The following is a 15,119-nucleotide window of genomic DNA, read 5'->3' as shown; positions in this document are numbered from 1 at the left end:
GAGTTAATAATCTTAAATGCCTTTCCCTTTTAATTGAGCAATGAATGTACACAATTATGGATTTATTGATAAAGTGATTTTATTTTTCAACAAATATTTTGAGTAAATATAAAAGAAAAAGATCAAAAAATTGATAAAAAAAGATAAATAAGCATGATAGGCAAGAGAGGTCTTGGCATCCTACTTAATGCTGGCTAGTAGTAAATTTCTGCGACTTTTGCACGATATTTTTTTTTTAAAATTAGATGTGGTTCTTTTTATAATGTCAATGGAGGCCAATATAGAGGCTTACGCGTAGGATTGTATCTTTTAAAACTTTATATATTATATATAGATTATAAGGGAAGTAATGACAAATAATGCTATTAAATGGTAAGTGAGTCTTTATCAGATGTGGGGGATGAACCTTTAATATTTTATTTTATTTAGTAAAATACAGAACGAAGAGAAAAAGGTCAAAAAATTGAGAAAAAAGATAAATATCAATGGATGTCATAGAGAGGTGCCACATCACCTTGTCTATGCCTAGCTATATATTACATATAGATTTTCTTAGTAATATGTTTATCGTGCACATTAGCCAAATGAAATGAGATCTCTTGCCTTCTTAGAATTTGAATAGAAGAAAAATGACTTTTACAGATCTGTTATGTGTTATTTTTCAGATATCTTAAGTATGTTAAAAATGAAATCTCTCGTAAAAATGTTATAAAACTAAAAGAAATTTGCAAAGGGCTAAAAATCATTTTAAAGATTTCTTGACCCTTACAATTTGAATAAAAAAAATAACTTTTTCAAATTTCTTATGTATTTCATTTCCCAAATCTCTCGTAAAAGAGTTATAAAACTAACTTTTTTTTTTTTGTCTTTGTAATCGACTATAAAAACCATTTCTCCCCGACTCCAAATACTGACCCGAACCCTACCCGACCCCGATTTGTTATGGTCAGAATCGGACCCTAATATCCTTCCCCCAAAACCCTTTCCTTTCCTGAAACAGTTCCATTCCCCCCAAATTGGCTTGAAAGCAGAGGAATTTTCTACAATGGCGAATGCGGAGGTAGAGGCGGTAGACTTCGAGCCAGAGGAAGACGATTTGATGGACGAAGATGTTGATGCCACGTCATCACCAACAATACCTAAGCTCAAATCTGCCATCACTGGCGGCGGCTCATCATCATCGGCTCCGAAGAAGACAAAAGGACGTGGTTTCCGTGAAGAAGCCGCTGAGGCTGACCGTAATGCCCGCTTGTCTGCCCGCTTCGATTCTCTCGATACCGATGGCGGTCCTGGTCCTGAACGATGTCAGTACTTACTCTCTATCTTTGATTTTTCACTACAGTTTTAGGGTTTTGACATAATTTTTTGGTTAAAAAAAGAGTTAATGGTCAAAAACACACTAACTATCACTTTTTTCGCGAGTTTCCTGCCTCAATTATCAGCTGGCCCTACTTCAAGTGTTTTTTTGACCGTTATCTAAATAAAAGAGATTTTTCAGTGCATTTTTAGGGTTTTGAGATAACTTTTTGTCTTTTGCTAAAAAAAAGGGTAAATGGTCAAAAACACACCTGAAGTATCACTTTTTTGGCGAGTTTCACAACTCAACTATCAGCTGGCCCTAGTTCAAGTGTGTTTTTGACCATAATCTCCAAAAAAAAAAAAAAAAAAGAAGAGATTTTTCAGTGCATTTTTAGGGTTTTGAGGTAACTTTTGGCTTTTTGCTTAAAATGTTGAATATTTGGGTGCTTATTGTTGGTAATTGAGTGCATTCTAATTTATAGGTAGTAAAATATTAATTATACACTCTGTCTGGATGGTTGTTAAATATTGTTTCATAATTTTTTTTTGGTGTTTTTCATACTATACCCTTTTCCTACCTGAACTATCACCGTATATGTATTAAAACACACCCCGCAAAGCTGACTAAGTCAACGATCAGTTGTTCCTTTTTTCCTACCTGAACTATCTCCATCTACTCAACTAAGTGTGTTTTAATACATAGATGGTAGTAGCTTAGGTAGCAAAAGAGAACAAGGGATGGTTGGGGTGTGAAACTCGCGAAAAAGTGATATAGTTCAAGTGTGTTTTGGGGAAAATTACAGCCAAATACCATTCAAGCATCTAGTTTACAAAATATGTTCATGGTGTATATAGTTTATACTAAATACACATATAGTATACATATCTATACACACTTATACAGTCGAAGTGCATAGGCAGTGTATTCTTTGGCCATGTTTGGTAAACTAGATGGCTGAAGGGTACATTTCCGTAAGTTTCCATAATAGTTTTGGTTTTTGGCTCAAAAAGTTGAATATTAGGGTGCTTATTGTGGGTAATTGAGTGAATTCTAATTTATTGATAGTAAGATATTAACTTTAGCCAAGTGCCCATGGAGTGGATAATGTTGTCACATTGAAATGGAAAAGAAAGTAAATGCAGCACTTCCCTCTAGGTTCCAAACATCCAAATTGTATTCTGAAATAGTTACCAATTATTGAATGCATTTTAATTTATAGATAGTTATTTACTTTAGCAAGCGCCTATGGAGTGGATAATGTTGTCACATTGAAATGTAAAAGAATGTAATTGCAGCATTTCTCTCTAGGTTCTAAACATCCAAATTGTATTCTGAGAAAGTAACTGAGTTATGTGTGATTTAAGATTGGAAATCAGTCAAGGTGACTCTCAAGAAGTTTGGGATAGAGGAACTAATGAATTGTAATATTAGGTTTTAGTTGTACTCTCAAAAAAAATATTAGGTTTGAGTTGTTCATACTATGTGCATAACCAGAAAAGAGATGAAGAATGAGCCATCCGACATTTTCCTGCTGTTAAAGTTGGTTCCTTTTGTCTGCCCAAAGAAAGGAAATTATCTGCGAGAGAGAGAGGGGGGAGGGGGAGGGCGAGGGCGAGGGCGAAACTTTGAAATTAGGAGTTTTTTATTTACTAAATGGTTTTACTCGGTTCTCAAAGAGCACATCCCGCGGCCTGTGCCAATCCAGCTTAGCCTAAACTTACCCCATAAAAGGTAGGAAAGTGTTATGTGAACACTTTAGTATTTAGGACAAGAATAGTCTTAATGGTCATTCTGATTTGTTGACTCATAGGCCGCTGTTTGTTCTGTAGCTTTAGATTGGCTAAACATGTGGGTAAAGAGTTTGATGATTTGAATTGCTCTTAGTTGAGCAGTTATTGTACTGCCATGTAACAAGTAGTGAGCACTTAAAGCACAAATTCGGCGAGCTTATAGACAGTACATCCAATTTATGCAATTATTTTACTAACTAACATCACAAAGCGTCAGCTAGATAGGGTCTTTGTTTGCTAAATGCAATTTTTCTTTTTCTTTTAATGAGGTAAGAAGAATTTCATTAAGGATATTGAGTTTTACTGAATTCCAATTTCTGCAGCCATTGAAGGATGGATTGTTTTAGTTACTGGGGTTAATGAAGAGACACAAGAAGATGATCTTCATAATGAGTTTGGCGAGTTTGGAGAAATCAAGAATTTGCATTTGAATCTGGATCGTCGGACTGGATTTGTCAAGGTGACCTGATTCTCTTATTTTTCAGACTAATCGAGTATGTTCTGTTGCTTGTTGCACAATTGCTATTCATGGGGGAAAGATGCTGAAAATCGAGTATGTTCTGTTGCACAATTTCTATTCATGGGGGAAAGATACTGAAATGTGGTGGGACTATATGAATAAATAGACCATAAGGAAACTAGCTGTTGCAAGCATTTATTTTAGCATTATTGCATTTCCATCAGGTCACTTTTCAATGAAGAAAGTGCAATATTGTAGCAAGAGCAGAGCAGACTATGTTAATAGTTTAGCTAGTTTGAATAATTCAGAAGTGCTTTCTGTAGCTTCACTCCGGGATGGTTTTCATTTGTACCTGTGTTGGAGGTTTGACCATTGAGTCACACACTATTGACTGGAAACTTTTAACAGCTACTAATTTAGCACAAACATATCTATGCATGGAGCCATGAATAAGTCCCATGTGGGAACAGATTCACTTATCAGAAGTTATTGGTTGCCTTTAGAATACAATTATCAGTTACTTTGAAGATCTTTCAAACCTCTAGATAGGAAAACTCTTCATGTGTGTGCCCTTCCTTATTGGAGGGAGACATCATACTTTATGTCGTTACTGTGTTAGTTTTTTGAATTTTCTTTAGCTTGAAGAAGGTCCTTTCTATTCTGTCACCTGAAGTGAACTGTTTGTGTAGGGCTACGCATTCATAGAATATGAGAACTTTGAAGAAGCACAGAGAGCTATAAATGAAAAGGATGGAGCTGAGTTTCTCACACAGACTGTACATGTTGATTGGGCATTTAGCAGAGGTCCTTTCAAGAGGAGGAATGCTAGGAGGAGGTATGTCCATAGTTTATCCATGTTATTGTATCTTTATTACATGTGCTTTACGGGAAATGAAGCAGAAGAATCTGAAGAAATGATGCCTGAACCTAGCAAAACATTAGTTTTTCACTTTAATCGTTCTTTTCTGAATTAAGCTAAGTGAGTTTTGATGGCTGTACCTTTTATTTATTTCTTTTTATTTTTAAGTCTCCTGTTATTCAAGCATCAGGCTCACCATTCCTGCGAATGCTGAAACGGTATTAAAGATACTTCCAGCCAGTTTCCTACTTCCCCTGTGATTTGATTGTGGTTAAGCCTCCTATCTATCTCCAGGGAGCACAATTATCTGCCCTCAAGAGTCAAGACATATATTGTTTATGTGATCACTTCTTTCTTCTTCCCCGTATAAAATGGCTCTTATCCTTGACCAATACAGCCGCTTACCTGTGATCCCAAGATCCTGACATATCCATTTAGTCCCCAGCCACTTGCATTTCTATCAGATGGAACTGAACAACCAGCAGTTAGACCTCTATGATTTAAACCTGTGGGAACAGGTTACATTTTTACCTTAAATCCAACATATTGTTGACTTTAGGTTTACTATGTGAAGTCTAGTCCTTCATCCACGCAGAAGCACCTTCTCACTTCTATCACACCATCTGCTTCTGGAGATACCAGCATTACATCTTTTAGTCCTCCTCCTTGCCCTTCCCCGAGGTGGGGATTCTGTTCTTCAGAAATTGATGGTCAATATAGACTGTGTTTTCAAAATGTTGAATTTGGTACTATGGTTTTAACCTAAGTTGAGATGGATTGAACTAGATTTCATATCAATCGCGCCATGGACTGGAAGGGACCAAATTATTATATTAAGCACAATCTTGATTGTTGCCAGACTATGAGGATGTATCTATCCTAAACTTCAAGGCCAAACAGGCACACCAGCTTTTCTTGCAGATTGGGCCTGCTTCAAAGTTGAACGACAATCACTAATAGCTAAATTGTCGAAGCTACATCTGATGGACAGACAAATCCTGACTTCCTTTTTGAGTTAGCAAACAGCCAGAGATCGTAGCCACCAATAGCTTAAATTGCCTGTCTCATTTTACTAGTGTAGAATGTGAGATATGCACATAAAATCTATTTATAGCATTGGTTATATGATTGAACGCTGGCGACTAAAAGGTGTTAAAGGGGGAGGGATAGGATAGACCTAAAATCTCGTAAAAGTCTTCTCAAAGACTTGCAATCTCTTGGAGTTCTTACAAACTTTAGCAAACCACAGGATGCAATGGAAGCAAAAGATCCATATATGGGATTAAAGTTTAGTCATGTCGGTACACTTACATCACATGTCATGTTTGTTAGTAATCTTTGTAGTCTATTTAGAGATTTGTATGTCAAAAGAAAATACAGGGAGTTTCTAGTTTTGGAGAACCCCAAACTATGGATTATCAGTGTGGAACATATTTGAGTGGGAGCGAGAACATAGACTGAGGATTCAGGTAGCCGACCCGAACTAGTTTGAGATTGAAGCTTAGTTTTGTTACTGTTTGATGATATTGTTGGAACTTACTCTCCTTACTGTGTTTGATGATTTTGTTGGAACTTATTCTCAGTTGAAGGAATCTTTGTAAGTAGGATCTTCAGTTTCCCCCCGAACACACACTGAAAAGTTAATGAGTTCCCTAAGTGAGTTTATGCCTTCTGAGTTCATAGGATACCTTAGAATCAAGGACATTTCTCCTTCACTGGAAGTTTTTTTCAGTTACATCAAAATAGAAAAAGAATAATAGAAAATGCTTTCTTTTATGCCTGTGTTTGTGCAATTTTCTGTCAGGTTTTGAGTTGTTGAAGTATTATCTAAAATACAGTGGGTTCTTATTTGATCCTTATTTGTGCAGAGATCCGCGTGGCCATCGTTCTAGAAGTCCCAGGCGGAGATTCTAATCAGTGTGCATGTATGCAATGGTCATTAGGCTTACTGGCAGTTTTTCCCCAAATTGTTTGATCGTGTCCTTAATTATGTGTATGATATTACTTCGCTCACTCTCAGTTTTCTCCAACTTGTCTATTTTATCTTTCCTTGTGCGGACGGTATTCAGAGCTTTCTCCAGCAGCATTGCATTTCCATACTGGCCTCTAAAATGTTTAGCTTCTTTTTTTATTCGTTTCATAATATTCAGCATTGTCTAGTAGTCATCTGAGATTGATCTTTTTCCTTGTGAGTGGGATGTTTGCTTCGTTTGGTAAAAATTTGCATGCAAGTTGTTGTTTCGTGTTTTCACTTAAGTTGGCATATGCTATTATTGGCGATATTATGCAAAAAGAAAGTGCAGTGAGGCATTCTCTTTCTAGAGCTAAGATTATCGTTAGAATTTAACTATCATTTTTAGGTTGAGGAGAAAACTTGTGCTGCTTTTCCTACTTTGATTGGAGTGGATGTTTATTCTTTTGAATTATGTTTTTCCTTTTTATTTGCTCAATTATGCCATGAACGCCTTTTTCTTTCATTCTTTGTTAAGTACAGCAGAATTTACTTATTTTGCCATGTGAAAACTTAAGAAGGGATTAGGGGCGTGAGACATATATTGAACAGTCAAAACAGCCCTATAAGAAGGAAATATAAATTTTCACCCCTTCTCCCTCCCGAAAAGAAGGGAAAATCATTCCGGATTATGTACAATACAAAAAGAAATTTGCTTTTCGGGTGAAAAAATATACTACCAGTTGAAATGTGATACTTGTTAGATTTTTGTATGTTTCTTGTTTAGGCTAACTGATTGAAAGGGACACCCAAAGAACGAACCAGACTAGAAGGCAAGCGGAAGAAAAAGTTCAAATGAAAATGTATTGTTCCAATATTCTTTTTCTTGACTCCAATTACTCGAGAAGTACTTCTCAAAATTCACTCATCCTATTTGACTGAATTTGAGTTGAAATCCAATCAAGTAAAAATGTATTCTTAAATAGTGAAGTACTACGATAATTGACAGCATCAAGCATATGGAATATTATCTCATATTTGTTTTGAATTTGATTAGATGTGAACATTTTTATACCTTTCAAGTATTCTATCTGTTCCATTTGAGTGAGAGCAAGACCCTTGGACGTGACTGGCATTGGGAACACAATGAACTCGGGTGGTGACCTTATGGTAAAAAGAGATGGCTACTAAAATAATCTCGATATCATCAATAACTATAGCATTTTACATGAATCAGAACTTTTCAAATAATACTAGTCTCAAAGTATTAAAAGCGCGTATTTCATTTGACAACAAACAGTACATATAAAAATGAACTTACTTACGAACTTCATCGTTAGTTCGTCGCTAAATAGCTCCTAGCTAAGAATATTGTTTGATAATTTATTAATAATCTGTCGCTATTTAATTCACCATTTTAGAATTATTTTGGTGACATTCATATCCCTCTTAATATTTTTGAAAGCCCCAATTGGGCATTACAACAGTATGCTCTCTCATGGATCTTTTAAGTAGAGAAGCATATTTTTTTTCTTAAAATAAAAAAACTATACACACATTTTACGCCATATATCTTCTGAAAAGGACAAAAAATTTATTCAAGTAAATATTAGATTTGCGGGTGAAACAACTAAAACATTTTAAAAGAATAAAAGAATATTACATGATGACTCCTTTTTTTTCTCCACTGAGATGCATCTATGAAATTAATCTTTAACACAGAATTTATGTGATCATCTCAGTTTAAATTACCTCCAACAGGACTGATGTGCCGTGCATGTGGTAATCTATGTTATATAAAGAACACGAAGGGCCTAAAATGTTGATTGGACTTTTTGCCTTGTATTAAAAGACTATACAATATACAAAACTGTCATTTATTATTTGCCTAATATTTAGGACTTTAAAATCAACTAAAATTTGCGTATTAAATCCTTCCTCATCTAATTATGTAACTTGACAATTTTGTAGAAAAAAAAATAGAAATTTTCGTGCATAAAGAGAGCACACTAAATGTAGGAGTTATTATTCAGTTCTATATTAGGAAATTTTCGTTGAGAAGGATACCATGTTAGGAAAACAAGAATTTGTAAATATAGAACTGAATAATACAAAGAGAAGCCATAAAGGCTTTTGGGGCGGAAGAGGCATTAGTCCGGCTAAAACTCTAGACTATTGATTGTTCTCCAAAGGATTAAACAAACGTAATATTATTTTATAGGTTTTAGAGTCCAAGATTTAATATATTTACGTGTAGTTATTATAGGAAACAGTTGACTTTATTATTTGGTCAATTATTTAATAAGTAATGTCAGTTGATTTTAAAGTCCTAAATATTAGAACTTCTGACATAATTCAAATAAGGAAATATTTAATAAAATTAATTTCAAAGTTTTAAATATTAGGACTTCTAACATAATTCAAATAAGGAAAGATTTAACAATCAAAATTTTAAGTGATTTCAAAGTCCTAAATATTACAAATATTATTAAATTATAATTTCGTCCAATGTAAAATCTATTTTAAAGGGTAAAACGGGCGAACGACACCAAAATAATTATGTGAAGGACAACTTCTTCAAACCTGATTTAGTAACGGACTTTTAGGGAAAAATTGCAAGATTAAGGATGCCTTTCGAGAAAATATTATTTAGTCATGACATGTCTCTGTGATTGAAATTCAAAAAAGAACCTACCACATATACACCTTTTATTAATACTTGACAAAGATGCAAGATATTATTAGCAAATTAATCTACATGTTAAAAAGATCAGAATATTCCTAAATTTTCTAATATAACAAAAGTAAGAAAATACGCAGATAAAATTCCCATCTTAAAAAATGATTTTAAAAAAGATTTATAATTATGATTTTTTTAGCCAAAAAATAAATAAATTATGATTTAAAAAAGGATAAAATCAAAAGAGTCAAGCTAAGAAAGTTATGTAAATTTGTTAAAGAAGAAAAATATCGGTGGTGAAAGAAACAAGAAATAAAGCAAAATCGATTATAGTAGAATGTTTAATGGCAAATTGGTAAAATACAATTTTAGAATAACAAGGATGAAATAGTGGATGTTACACCTTGGGAAATTTCCCGTTAGCGTACAGTGAATAGGGCATCGAAGGGTATAATGTATACGATGTTTCGACGAGCAAGAAATAGCATTTGAGGGTCCTAATTAAGATTTCCAAAGACATTCAAGATAAGGAGAGGAAGTTGTTAAGGAAAGCAAGTCGTATGTCGTGTGTCGGACATGATTTACGAGTATCGAGTTAATGATGTTTTAATGATGCTTTGAGGAAGAGTTATAACGTCCCTTAGATTGGTATTGAGGTGTTAGACAAGTGTTAAGAAGGTTCCATAAGGATCGGAGATCAAACGAGTCGACGAGAACAAGTTTCGGAAAACTGGGCAAACATACGGCCAGACTTACTGACCGTATAAAATCTACGGACCGTATGTACAACCGTAGATTCAGCCCAGTATAACATGTCTCACCGGACCGATCTACGACCGCAGAAAACATACGGACCGTATGTTGGTCCGTAGATCTTGGTCGGGACAGGTTTGGGATTAATATAAGGGACCTCTCTTTCATTTATTTTCATTTTCATCTTCACTCCTCCACAACTCAAGAAGCCTCTAGAACATTCCATACACTTCATCCATAAGAACACAAAGGAAATTGATGATCAACTTCATCAAACCAACAAGAATCAAGAGTGTGAAACCCATTAAAGTCATCCAAACCAAGAAATCCCAAAAGAGATGAAATAGGGTTTTGGTGCAAGAGGTGTATTACCATTCAAGGCTTATTCCTCCATCATCTAAGGTGAGTTTCATGACCTTTCCATGTTGTTTGAAGTATTGATAGGTTGAAACACTTGGATTGTAGAAGAGTATAGAAAATGGGTCATAAATGTGTGAATAGTGCTATTGTTGAGTAGTAGTTTGGGATGAATCATGAATATGGATATATTGTGATTGTAAGTAGATTATGACTGATATTTAGAACATGAAATAAGTATTAAATGTGAAAGAAAACGATAGTGAACTTTGGTCATGATTATGGAGGATTTGGAGTGAAATTGTGAAATGTGGGCAATGTAATCGAATGATGCTTATTGTTTATGATATTGTGATTGTTGTTATGAATGTTGGGAGTTGATATGGAATATGGAGGAAAGTAGTATAAACAAAGGAAATGCTGCCCAATTTTCTCTAGCTTTAGTAAGTACGTTCTTATGATTGTGTAGCTAATGTCGATACGAATTCCCTTGAAGGTATAAACGAGTGCATTAAAGGAGAACGAGCAAGCGATAAAATAGTTAAACGGCAAAGGTATGTGAGGCTAGCCCTTTCTTCTAAGGCATGAATCCTATGGCATGAATTTCCTCCTTTCTTATGAATGTCCCATCTTCAAGAAAACTATGAGTTCTTGTTCATGAATAGCCATATGAGATAAGAGATATGCTACGAGTATGATAATGATAATGACAAGCTTAAGTCTAGAGATGCTATAGGCTATGATATGATGTTTCTATAAAGCTAATGAAGTTATCCATAATCCATTGATGTTGATCATTATATACACTCATCTTATGCTTGTTCCTTCAAGGTGAGGCAGAATGCTTATGAATGCTCCATAATGGAATCGGGGATTTACGACCTTATGTCACCCGATAAGATATAGTTGTCCATGAGTTCCATGCATGCATTATGATGAGTTATGATGAGCATATGATGATGATATTACACCGCGCCTATATGGCCGGGCAGTCACCGCCAAGGCGGGCAGCTATACACCATGGCCAGATGGCATGGGCAGACACCACTAGTGGGCGGCATGAGATGGTACCTGATAAGTTGGTATTTTACCAATTTATCTCTTCTTTAATCTTATATTTTTGCTATGTTTGCTTGAGAAAATAATGCATTTAATATCATTTACATCTATTTTACAGGTTTTATATGATTTAGAAGTGATCGGAAGAAACCAAGTGAAAATAAAGTCAAAAAGAGGCCAAATTGGACAGATTTGCAAAACTGTCAAAACTGGACAGTTTTGCAAAAAACGGGACAGATTCGCAAAAACGGGCAGAATTGCAAATCTGAAATATGGGGCATAAAAGAGAGGCTTAGGGCAAAAAAACATGATCATCTTTGGTCATTTTGCAAGTTTTGGAGGCTAGGTTTCTCTACACTTTGGAGGAGAAGATTGGAAGAACTTCAATGAGATATTTCTTAATCCTTTCTTCAATTCCTTGTTTTGTGTTGTATATCTAAGTGTGTAGTATTTACTTTCTTCACTTGAATCTTGTTTATGGAAATATTCTATGATTAAAGTGTTGGATTGAAACTCTTGTTTTGCTTATGTATTGAATGATTTTTTATTGCTATTGAAGTGGGTCTTTGTTGATTTAATTAATCTCGTTCTTGAATGTTTCCAAAGGGATTAGCTAACCCTAGGACTCACCCATTTACTTAGATTGAGCTTGGAAGAGGAAATCTAGGTTGGGAAAGATTGATTAACAAGAATTTGGGTCATTAAATCCATCTAATAACTTGAGCTCGGAAGAGGATAGTTACTTGAGGTTAAATTGATTGTGCCTAATATCACACTCTAAGGCTTGGAAAAGCTTAGAGTGAAATTCATTGATTTGGTTGGAAGACTTTCAATGAGATTTTAGAAATCATTATCTATTAACATAAACCCGCTCTTAGTTGTGATATCGTGAAATACATTGGATCGTTACTTGAGTGTAATTTCCTTGTATTCGAACTTGTGGCCATTGATCATTTTATCGCTTTCTAGGTTAGTTTATATTGTTGCATTAGTCATAATCTTTCTCAAAAACCCAAAATATTATCCATCGTTTGGCTTTAGCTTAGTTAGTGAAAATTTCATACTTTTCTTAATCGCCTATATATTGTTCTCTGTGGGATTCGACCCCGACTCATAGTTGGGTAAATATATTGCATACGACCGTGTACACTTTCTCTTTGAGGAGTGTATTTGGACGTTATCAGTACCCCGGACGCGGGAGGCCTGGACGCAGGCTAATGTTAATGTTATTGATTATCACATCGTACCTATATGGTCGGGCAGCTTATACATTTATGCATACATGACATGATGATGATTATGAGAGTAAACGGCATATTATTTCTTTTATGATACGATCGATTACGCATCGCCCCTCATTTGATGCTCCTTATTTCCTTGATGTCTTATTATTGTTTATGCCTTACATACTCGATACAATATTCGTACGACGACCTTTTTCTTGGACAACGTATTCGGTTCACCCTGGGCGTAACGAGGAGACGGTGCGGATTCATACAGTGAGCTATCGCCAGATTCTGACAAGAGCCCTCCTTTATTCCCGGAGGTGCTATTTTGAGAAGATTTTTGTGTATATATATATTTTGGGCACGACGGGGTCTTTGTCCCGTTCATATGTCTAGTACTCTAGTAAAGGCTCATAGATACGCAGTGTGGGTAGTATGGTCTCACAGTCTTCATGTATATGCATGTATATATATTATTTTGATAGCCGAAGGGCTTATGTTTATAAAAGTAAATTTGCTTCAAATGTTAACAGTTTTATATGATTATGAGTATATATTATGAATGAGAGCAGATGAGTAACAGGATGAGCAGTGTTCGGTGGTTAGCCTCGGATACCCGTCATGGACCGTAGCCGGGGTCGTGACGAGGGGTATCGAGCAATTCGGTCCTAGGGAAGTGTCTACGAAAGCCGTGTTTAGTAGAGTCTTGTTTATGGTGTGTTTGCGCGCCACGCTAATAAAAATGAGGAGGCTACAAGGCATTTAAGAAAAATGACCATCTTTCATCTTATGAGATCGTGCGATAGAGCCGTGCTATAAGGTTTTATCCTCCCTAATACTGTGTTGTGATTTCATAAATGCCGCCAAAGGGAAAAGCTAAAGCCGCCCAGAAGGGGCAAGACTACAACGAAAAGGCGGGCAGAAAGGGAGCCGCCTATGAATGTAGATGAGGATGAATCACATAACGAGGCTCCATCTAATACCTCCACTACTCCGCCTATTACGGAGGAACAAGAAGGGGCTTCAGCTCCAGCTCCTATGCCTCCAGTTCCTCCACCGGCTACTTCGGGTCAATAAGTGACCGAGGCCATTCACTTACTAACGCAGTTAGTTGCCGCCCAGGCACAGCGGCAGAATACGGGCCCAAGTGATCGGTCAGCTAGCACTAGAGCCCGTGACTTTATGAGCTTGAATCTCCGAATTCTTCGGGTCCAAAGCCGATGAAGGCACTCGCAAGGCTTTATTGATGAAATGTTGAGAACGTTGCGCATTATTCATGCTTCCGAGACCGAATTCGTGGAGTTGGCATCATATAGACTCGGGATGTGGGCAAAGGATGGTATAATAACCGGATAGCATCGAGGCAGAGAATGCGCCTCCCGTTTGGCAAGAATTTGTGGATGCTTTCATTCGCCATTATTTTCCACCCGAGGTCCGCCGAGCTAGAGCGGATAGGTTTTTAAATTTGAAGCAAGGGAATATGAGCGCTCGGGAGTATAGCCTTTAATTTAATTCTTTGGCTAGATATGCCCCTACTATGGTGGCCGATATGGGAGATCGGGTGCATAGGTTTGTGAGTGGCTTAGGGCCACATTTGTTCAAAGATTGTTTAATGGCTTCATTGTAAGATGGGATGGATATTTACCGCATTCAAGCCCATACCCAAAATCTAGAAGGACATCAACCTCCGCAAAGGGGTGATCGTGATGTTGATAGAGGGAAAGCAAAAGGACCGGATCTATGGGCACGGGCGGTGATTATAGAGGGGATTAAGGCCGAACATATTCTGACACTCGAGGGCCGGTCGGTGACGAGTGCACCTCCCGATTTACGGGTAGGAGATTTGATCGCTCCTTCCGTTCAGGACAGGGTCAGAGTTCGAGGGCCTCAGGTTCACAGTTTGGGGGAGATTATAGCCAGAGGAGACCTCCGGTACCGCGATGCAGTCAGTGCGGTAGATTACACTCCGGACAGTGTCGCCAGGGTTCAGATGCTCGTTACACGGGGGTAGGGCATATGATGAGAGATTGCCCATCGACGAGCGGTAGAGTTGGGGTCCGAAGCTACGGGATCGGCGGTAGTTCTTCGCCGCGCGCCGGTAGGGCGGGTTCCTCAGTTCCGGCCACAGTCGCCGAGGTAGAGGCCGAGGGGAGTATCTCGCCCGTGCTACTCCACCCCGCTTGTATGCTTTTAGGCGGACGACGAGATCTCGAGTCCTCCCCAGATATGGTTACAGGTACATTGTCCGTATTTTCCCATGATGTGTATGCATTGATAGATCCGGGTTCCACATTATCATATATTACTCCATATGTTGCTAACCGTATCGGGGTGAAACCCGAGTCAATTAAGCCTTTTGAGGTATCCACTCCGGTTGGTGATCCCGTGATAGCTAGACGAGTATATAGAGATTGTGTGATTGTGATATGTGACCGCCAGATTAAAGCTGATTTAGTTGAGTTGGAAATGCTAGATTTTGAAGTGATTATTGGTATGGATTGGTTGGCCTCATGTTATGCTAATGTTGATTGCCGGATGAAATTAGTTCGATTCCAACTTTCGGGAGAGCCCGTACTTGAATGGAAAGGTAATACGACAACTCCGAGAGGCATGTTTATTTCCTACCTTAGAGCGAGAAAGATGATAGCCAAGGGCTATATTTATCATTTAGTTCGAGTTCATGA

The 15,119-nt window shown here is 37.0% G+C and overlaps 1 protein-coding gene across 1 annotated transcript; it reads left to right on the top strand.

Moving 5' to 3' along the window:
• Positions 1 to 1,009: 1,009 nt before the first annotated feature.
• Positions 1,010 to 6,506, top strand: LOC132034104 (RNA-binding protein Y14A-like). Its single transcript, XM_059424348.1, has 4 exons — positions 1,010 to 1,304; positions 3,414 to 3,550; positions 4,240 to 4,385; positions 6,278 to 6,506. The coding sequence occupies exons 1-4, from the start codon at positions 1,046 to 1,048 to the stop codon at positions 6,321 to 6,323; spliced, it is 588 nt and encodes a 195-aa protein (XP_059280331.1). The 5' UTR covers positions 1,010 to 1,045; the 3' UTR covers positions 6,324 to 6,506.
• Positions 6,507 to 15,119: the final 8,613 nt, after the last annotated feature.

The sequence above is a fragment of the Lycium ferocissimum genome, chromosome 10 (genome assembly GCF_029784015.1).
Source record: "Lycium ferocissimum isolate CSIRO_LF1 chromosome 10, AGI_CSIRO_Lferr_CH_V1, whole genome shotgun sequence".
In the NCBI taxonomy this organism is placed as follows: domain Eukaryota; kingdom Viridiplantae; phylum Streptophyta; class Magnoliopsida; order Solanales; family Solanaceae; genus Lycium; species Lycium ferocissimum.
Note: the sequence above shows the minus strand (reverse complement) of the source record. Positions and strands in the feature narration are given on the sequence as shown.